The sequence below is a fragment of the Perissodus microlepis genome, chromosome 13 (genome assembly GCF_051167445.1).
Source record: "Perissodus microlepis isolate ML-2025 ecotype Zambia chromosome 13, ASM5116744v1, whole genome shotgun sequence".
Lineage (NCBI taxonomy): Eukaryota > Metazoa > Chordata > Actinopteri > Cichliformes > Cichlidae > Perissodus > Perissodus microlepis.
This window is the reverse complement of record NC_140473.1, coordinates 7,484,167-7,491,983: the sequence shown is the minus strand read 5'-3', so window position 1 is coordinate 7,491,983 and position 7,817 is coordinate 7,484,167. Positions and strand designations below refer to the sequence as shown.

At 39.0% G+C, this 7,817-nt stretch overlaps 1 protein-coding gene across 5 annotated transcripts; it reads right to left on the bottom strand.

Moving 5' to 3' along the window:
- Positions 1 to 228: 228 nt before the first annotated feature.
- Positions 229 to 7,687, bottom strand: LOC146374601 (lysophosphatidylserine lipase ABHD12). 5 transcript variants are annotated; one of them, XM_084947658.1, is made up of 14 exons: positions 7,443 to 7,687; positions 6,857 to 6,938; positions 5,547 to 5,662; positions 5,347 to 5,452; positions 5,085 to 5,204; positions 4,938 to 4,968; positions 4,806 to 4,851; positions 4,354 to 4,483; positions 3,141 to 3,178; positions 1,626 to 1,708; positions 1,435 to 1,517; positions 1,246 to 1,324; positions 985 to 1,106; positions 229 to 886 (listed from the first exon to the last, which is right to left on the bottom strand). In XM_084947658.1, exons 1-14 carry the CDS (start codon positions 7,516 to 7,518, stop codon positions 865 to 867), a joined length of 1,134 nt encoding a protein of 377 aa, XP_084803784.1. In that variant the 5' UTR covers positions 7,519 to 7,687; the 3' UTR covers positions 229 to 864. The 5 variants fall into 5 exon arrangements, with proteins under 5 accessions (XP_084803784.1, XP_084803780.1, XP_084803781.1 ...); XM_084947654.1 differs by lacking the exon at positions 6,857 to 6,938; XM_084947655.1 differs by lacking the exons at positions 5,547 to 5,662; positions 6,857 to 6,938 and having other exon boundaries at positions 7,443 to 7,686.
- Positions 7,688 to 7,817: the final 130 nt, after the last annotated feature.

The following is a 7,817-nucleotide window of genomic DNA, read 5'->3' as shown; positions in this document are numbered from 1 at the left end:
ACTGATTTTCAAACAGACACTCGTCTTCCTTGACTACTTAAATGCTCTATGGTCTCATTTAATATGTACAATTGTCTGAGTCAGATTCTGACGCTTCAAAATGAAAATTAGTTTTACATTACAAATATCGACTTTAACTGAAAGTTACCCTGTTTCTCATTTACTGCCCCCTACTTGGGTGAAACTGCACAGCAGATGACATTACCATAATTTACAATGAGGGCTTGGTTCACAGTCAGTCAACATAACTTTAATTAATGCAATGATAAATATACCATTTCCTTGTGTTTCCTTCCTTGTATTTCCTTACAGTGGAAGAAATCATTTAATATTAGCAGATTTTTTTTTAACACCTTTGTGGATATCATACATGTTGAACTATAGCTATAAGAGTCCTCAGAGGTCCCATCTTGTAGCTGTTTTTAACAAGACAGACATAAAAATGAAATTCTCAAAAACTTATCTGTATGCTCTACATATTCTGTGGTTTAGACGATGTAACTCAGGATTTCTGTCTTTATTTCCTTTTTTTTTCTTTAACAACACTTGTGATAACAGAAGATAACACAAGTTATCACTTGTGTGGTAATGTCTCACATTTCCATTTCCTATTTACAATCACAAAAATCACCAGTTAACAATCCTAAAGCTGCAACTCATTTAGAAACACAATCTTATAAAAGCTTCAAAAATTCTTTCAGTTCATTAAAAACTTTAAACTCATTCAATTTACAGTGTTCAGAATTCATTAAGATGTTTCAGTAAATCACTTTTTTTTTGCAAAATAAGTAAAGCAACTCATTAAATCAGTGGTCTCCATGTGAAGTATGACGAGGCCTTTCTGCTTCAGACGTCTTTCCAGCATTACAAAGACTGCACAAACCTCCTGTAGAAGAGACACGAGGGAACACAGTACACATGTTGTGGAAATGAAACAGATTTGGTGTAATCAGCACGAGCACGATTAGTGTGATGTTTTCTCACTTTACGACTTCAGGCAGACGGGGGTCTCTGTATAAGCCGTTGTGCAGATATCCCAGAGACCCTTCAAATGTCACCAGCTTGACTCTCTCTGTATTCTGGGCACGCGCTGCCACCTCGTATGTCTGGGGGAGTAAAGAGAAGGAATTTCAGTTTACCTAAAACAAAAATGTTCCTAGAAGAGTCATTAATTACTTACAGCTCTAATAAAAACACTGACTCAGTTGACTTTAAATGACAAGCAGCTGTCTGTGCCACTGATACCTGCTGAGCAACCTCAATGGGAACCAAGTGATCATCCTCAGAATGAAGGAAAAGTATGGGGCTTCTCATTTTCTTCAAACTGCAGAATAACAGAGCTCTATCAAATCACAGCATTTTTCTAGTAATAACATTTTTAGCGTATTACATATCTCTTAATATTTCACTACTGTATGTACATAACCAACTTACTTTTCTTCAGTAGGAAAGACAAACTTATAATCCTCCCATGGTGCTCGGTATAAGTAACCAAGGCCTGGAAATTTCCAGTAACGCTTTAAACACAAAGAAAAAAGTCATTGTAAAATCTGTTGTGATGCAGTAACACAGTCACATGAAATAAATACAGCAAATACTAAAAGTGGTAGGTTAGACGAGCATACCCAAGCAAAAGGGTTAAATGGAGGAATATTTTGCCGAACAGTATTGAATGCGCCTTCAAGGATCACCCCATCAAACACCACTCCTGAGAAGAACGGAAACAATCACCATGTTGAGCTCATGCGCTCTTATGCCCAATTTATGCTTCAGCGGGAACTTTACATCATAGCCTACGACGCAACCTGACGTGCACCTTATAAGAAACGCAGCCAACACGTCCGGTCGATGTAGCCGCAGATATTGGGTTATATATTGGATTCCTCCTGTGCTGCTTTTCACTGCAGTCTTTGAATTTATCAGTGAGATAATAACAATCATCACCTCAGTGTAGGGCTGCCACAAACGATTATTTTGATAGTCGATTAGTCACCGATTATTTTTGCGATTAGTCGACTAATCAGATCATCATCCATTGGATGTAAAACATACAGCTTATTGCACCAGCACGCATCTGCTCTTATATAACTATCATTAGCTTACAGCTTTAAGTGTTTAAGGTACGTGCTAACTAAAAATAAAGACAAGATGATAGTTTATTAAATTTTAATGAAATTTGCAGATTGTTTCGGTGAAGTTTAATAAACTCCTTGCTATCTAAAATATAACAGGACACCGGAGTATATTCTCGAGCATCTCACACTTCTGATAATCAGTTGTCTGCTTGACGTTTATTTAGCTGTGTAAAAACTATAACTTTAATCTCAGCCAAACCGATTTACTCAGGAACAAATAAAATGCTAAAAAAAAAAAAGCCAAACAATAACATTTTTAAGTTATCTAAGTGACTTATATACCTTTAAGTATAGAGCCCGTGAGAGTCCGGTGTTCTCACGGGCTCTAGTGAGCCTTGCCCCCGGCTAGCTATCGAGCTAGTGGGTAACAGACATCTCCGAAAACATCGGAGCGCTTTTGAAAATATGTGTTGTCTTGATAAACTGAGCAGATATTTGAGGTTTACACAGTTACATTCTCGCCTAAACGTTTATTTTGTGACCCAGAAAGAATAATAAGAGTAATATTAAAACTAACTAGCTGCCGCCATTGTTGGAAACTGAGCTGGGCTGCGCTATGAATTCTGGGACAGAGATACTACTTCTTCGGAGTTTAACGGCAGCTGGCATCCTTGTACATGCAGTGCTGCCATCTTCTGTTTCAGTCCGTTATTACACTCTTAAATCCTACTACTTATTCCTGCGTGTTTTGGGATTTTACAAAGCTTCAAACGACTCGTCGACTATTAAATCAGTCGTTGACGATTTTGATAGTCGACGTAATCGTGACTAGTCGACTAATCGTGGCAGCCCTACCTCAGTATAAGGAAAAATAGTCTTAGCATCAACATGAGGACTCAGTAATTAATGGTTACCACGTGGTAATCATTAATTACTGAACAGAATGCAGGGCACAAAAATAAATGTGGGGACAAAGGTTAAGTCGTAGGCCCTGCAAAGATTCCTCGCAGAAGTTTAAATCAGGCATTACTTCTATTTGCTTGATTCATTAGTAGCAAAACCTACCCAGCTCCAGAAGTTTGTCTGCAGTGTTAGTCGCCACTCTGCACGGAAATACAGAAAAGCATTTTCAGTTTATCCACTACGTCACCTTCTCATCTCATCAATGTTGCCAGATTCATTACAGCTGTCGACTAATTTCAACCAAATCCAATTTAATTATGTTTTTTTAAAGAAATCCAAACTGGTTCGAGATATCTTGTTTTGAGCATTATAAGGCTGAACCAATACAATGAAAAACAGCTAAATGTGCAACTACATTCATTTCAAAATGAACACGTCTGTTAAAAAAAATAACCTAGATATTAGAAAATGAACAAAAAAATTAGGTTAACATAAAAAATAGACATCAAGCACCGAATTATCTCCACCTGGAAAAAGACAGAAAAGCTATTTCTCAATATGAAACGGGAAATATTCAATTCATGAGGGATCTGCGCTGCATAAAGCGTTTATCACTTGCCTATTCATAAGGCTTCCTCCGTTTCTATTCAGTCAGTCAGTACAGGTAAGGTTCCATAATTTGCTGCCTAGTGACAAAAATCTGAAGTACTTCCAAACAGGGATCTTTAGGGTGCCGAGCTGGGCTGTGAACTATCTGCCATCATTACCACACAGTTGCTGATGAATTATTCCAGATTTAAATTACCCTCCTGCCAGGCTTAAGCACCAGGAAATTATGTATTTTTAAGATGTTTTCTTTGACAACTGTTAACTTTGCTCATTAATGTTATTAGCCTCCTGATCCCGTTCATCATTTTTGCATATAAAAACAGCCTGGAAGAGTTGGTAGAACTAAAAATGCTATGGCTTCTCATCATTTACTTACAGTTGTTCAGCTGATGGGTCCTGGTTAAGATCAGCTAAATCATTTACTAGTTTATCCCTTCCTTTGCACCAGCAGCTTATCCTAAGCCTGAAGTAAAAAGAACTGTAACAACGCCATCCAGCTGCTTCTATCAGGTTTTATAGTAGAAATCCAACTTTGCAGCCTATGCAGGACTTTTTTGCCCCAACAAGCAAATTTTACTTTTTACAGTCGAATGGCATTATTGCTTTCTGTCCAATTCGATAATGAAATTTAGAATAGCTCTTGACTGTTGCAGATTATTACTTCAATATTTTAAAAGGAGGAGGATGTGACAAGTATTCCAAACATTTTTTGGGAGTGTGTAAAGGTTTCCAAAATGCTGCACATCAGGAGTCTTTCCTTACTGACCCAGTGCCAAGAGAATGTCCCCAGATAACGACAAGGCTGTTTCTGGTGCGTTCTTTGACCCAGTTGTACAGGCAGAGGAAATCAGTGGTCAGACCGGCTTCAGTTGGCTCTCCGGTGGAATCTCCAAAACCTGCCAGAGTTTGTCACATCATTTGCTATTCACGGTCACGTCAGAGAGCTGATCTTGAGAGCAAAGCAGCCACAAGGTGGCAGTCACTTAGAGGAAAACCCTCATCAGACATTGACCTGAAGCTGAACTGATCTCTTTTGACTGCCTTACAACAAACAACTCATCAAGCGCAACAAAATTAGTTCACAGTGATTATATGTCTGCAAATGATATTAAATCAATGTGAGAAGGTTTTGCTTTACAATTTGCTTTACTAAGGCAAAAAAGCACTGAAATAGAAAATATGTTTAGATAAGAGTCATAAATCTTCATTTGTACCAACCTCTGTAGTCAGGCACCAGGACATGGTAACCAAGAGCACTCAATATCTGTTGACACATAACACTTATTTGTCATCAGAATGGCCACAAAGACCTTTTAAAAGATTAATATGTTTGTATTTGTGAAGACTCACTTTTGCAACTCCCACCCGATGAGGAGCTGCCCTGTTGGATTCATAAAAAAAAAAGCCACAGAGCCAAAAAATTGGTATTTTTTCCAAAGTGTGGAACCTCTACTCTTTGTATCTGCAGCTGTAATACAAATGCATTATTTATAATACCTCGTGCCTGTGTTTCCATGAAGATATATGAAAACTGGACTTCCATCGCTTAAAGTGTTTTGGTACCACGCCAAGTCTTTCCCCTGTGCCTCCTTCCACCGACTTTCAGGGACAGTGTGCCTTTGACGGTCAAAACAATGCACCGCTTAGAAATACAACCAACAACTGGATCATTAAAAAACAAGTGTTGTCCTTTAGTCTTAGGATTTTAAAAGCTAGGAAAAAAAAGAAAAGAAAAAACTTTAACTTAGCTTATGCTCACCATACGCCGAGGGAAATTCCTTCCTCTGATGTTAAGTACATGTTGATGGTGTGATTAAGGGAGAAATCATCAGGTCGGCTGAGGTCAACAAAGAATGGCAGGCTGACTATAAACAGGAAAAAAGAGAGGTGCTTTTTTTTTCTGAGTAGCAAGCTAAGGATTTACAGTACATCCAAGCGGCAAACTGGATTTTCACATACTTCTGTGTGTGTAAACAAAGTGCTGAATTAATTCTGGAAGCATTTTCACCGAGAAAGGCACCACAACCAAGATAACAAAGAGGGCCAATAAGCCCTTTTTTAGCCACCCTTGGGACCTATAAGGAGACGGAAAAAAGACAGAAATAAAAACAATGTGACTGGAGACTAAAGATGGATATTAATAAGATCTTATTGATTGGCAATTCTGCTTATCGGACAGATTCTTCAACTATTCCTCGATTGATTCTTGTTCCACTGTCTTTGTGTAAAAGAAAATAGGCATACACAGGTTTTCAGCATGTTCACCTGAGACTTAACACTGTGTACAAACAGAGTGGGAAAACACTGGCAAGTGACTCAAGGGGTGCAAAATCTCCATGAACATGACTCACTGTTTTTGCATCAGTCATATAAACATGAAAGCATTTACAAAGGGTATAAAACAGTCTGGAGGCGTACAATTTCAGTAGACTAGGCCGTTCCTGTTTGCACTGACACCGACTTTCTCTCTTTATCCAAAAATTATTATAAACTTCTGATGACTTTATTCCGCCTACCCCTAACTGTCCAATCTGTGTTAAAACACCAAATCAACACTACAGCAACACTAAAAAGTTTGGCTCCCACTTCTCCTCTTCATGACATCTAAATTCAGCTGCATCCCTGCAGACAGTTTGAATGACTCAGCAAATGTGAGAAGCATCAAGTGAGGGGAGAGGAGGACGGGGGTGTGGTGAATGAGTTTGTTGAGTGGTGCAAAAAGAAGCCACCTGCAGCTCTATTCAGGCAAGATCTGCGAAACAAACCCCCCCCCAAAAAAATAAATACATAAATAAAATCTCCCTCAGAGACACACTGAAGGGACTGTGGACCAGGTTGAGCAGATGTACTTGGAAATGCTCATTTATTCCCACTGGTGTGCACCAAGCAGCTCTCCACATGTCCTATCAGTCTGTGGATGCAGCATTAATATAGAGACATTAATATGGGAGAGAAGAACTGAACGATCTAATCAAGACGGCAGGCTGTCATTGGAGTCAGTCTGGACTCCCTGGAGGCAACAGCGGAAAAAAGGATGCTATTCAGACTATTGCCAATTAATGGACAATACATCCCACCCCTTCCATTAACACTTTAATCAGCCAGAAGAGCCCTTTTAGTCAAAGACTGATCTCTCTGTACTGCTCGGGGGAAACATCCAGGAGGTCACTTGTTCCAAAAGCCATCACTATCTAAAGTTAACTCCTTGAATTTATTATTCAAATCTTTTCTGAAAAAATAAAGTTCACTGCAGATTTTTAATTAATCACCTCTCTTTTTTCCTGTTTATAGTCGGGCTGCCATTCTTTGCAGGATGACGCAATGCAACCTTTGTTTTACTGGGCAGTCGCTCTGTAGAAGATGCGTCTGTTAGTGATGTTATATTTTCACATTTTCAAGACACTTCCAGTCCCTGACAGTTTAGTTTTCAACAACACTTACAGGAATTCCTGTACTTTGGGAAAATTACTCACTTGTATTGTTCCACTAGTTATTGTATTGTTCTGTAGTGCGTTAGAATTATGCAAGACATATTTTCAAATGTTTACAACAACGCCCTTTATGAGTTTTTGATATTGTTGTCTTCGCTAAATGCGTTTGCTCAATGCTTCAATGTCCATTTAGCTAGCTAACAACCTATCAACTGTATTATGGTCTAGTAAAAGCGTGCTTGTAGTAGTAACACCATATAGCGTCATGTAGTAAAATGCCTGTCATGCGCTTACAAACGTATAACAAACGGAATAATAAACTACACGCGAAAACTGTCTTAGTGCAGACTGCTAGTGGAACTTTTAATTCCACTAGCCGTTAAAACGTAAAAGCTAACGCCGTAAGGTAAGCTAGCTAACTCACTGTGGTGACCGTGTCCCCTCCTTCTTCTTGGATTTGGAAGTCCGCTGTACCCCGCTATTGTCGGAGGATGGCTCATTCTGTTTAACGTCCCTTCTCTTCATTATTTAATGTCAGTTATATTGAACAAAAAGAGACTTTATCTATACAGCTAAACGTCTGGGACAGTTGTATGGCTCGCAAAGAACTTCAGCAAACTTTGACCGAAGTCCGTTCAAAGACCTGATTCGCGGTGAAAGGGCGGTGCCAGAGGCTGTTAAGGTAGCACATGTTTGCACTACAAAGCACAATATATGTTACACACCTTAAGACAGCAATCTATACAGCTCGATACAGTCTGTGGCAAGGGGTGTCAAACATCAGGTCCGGGGTCAGAAG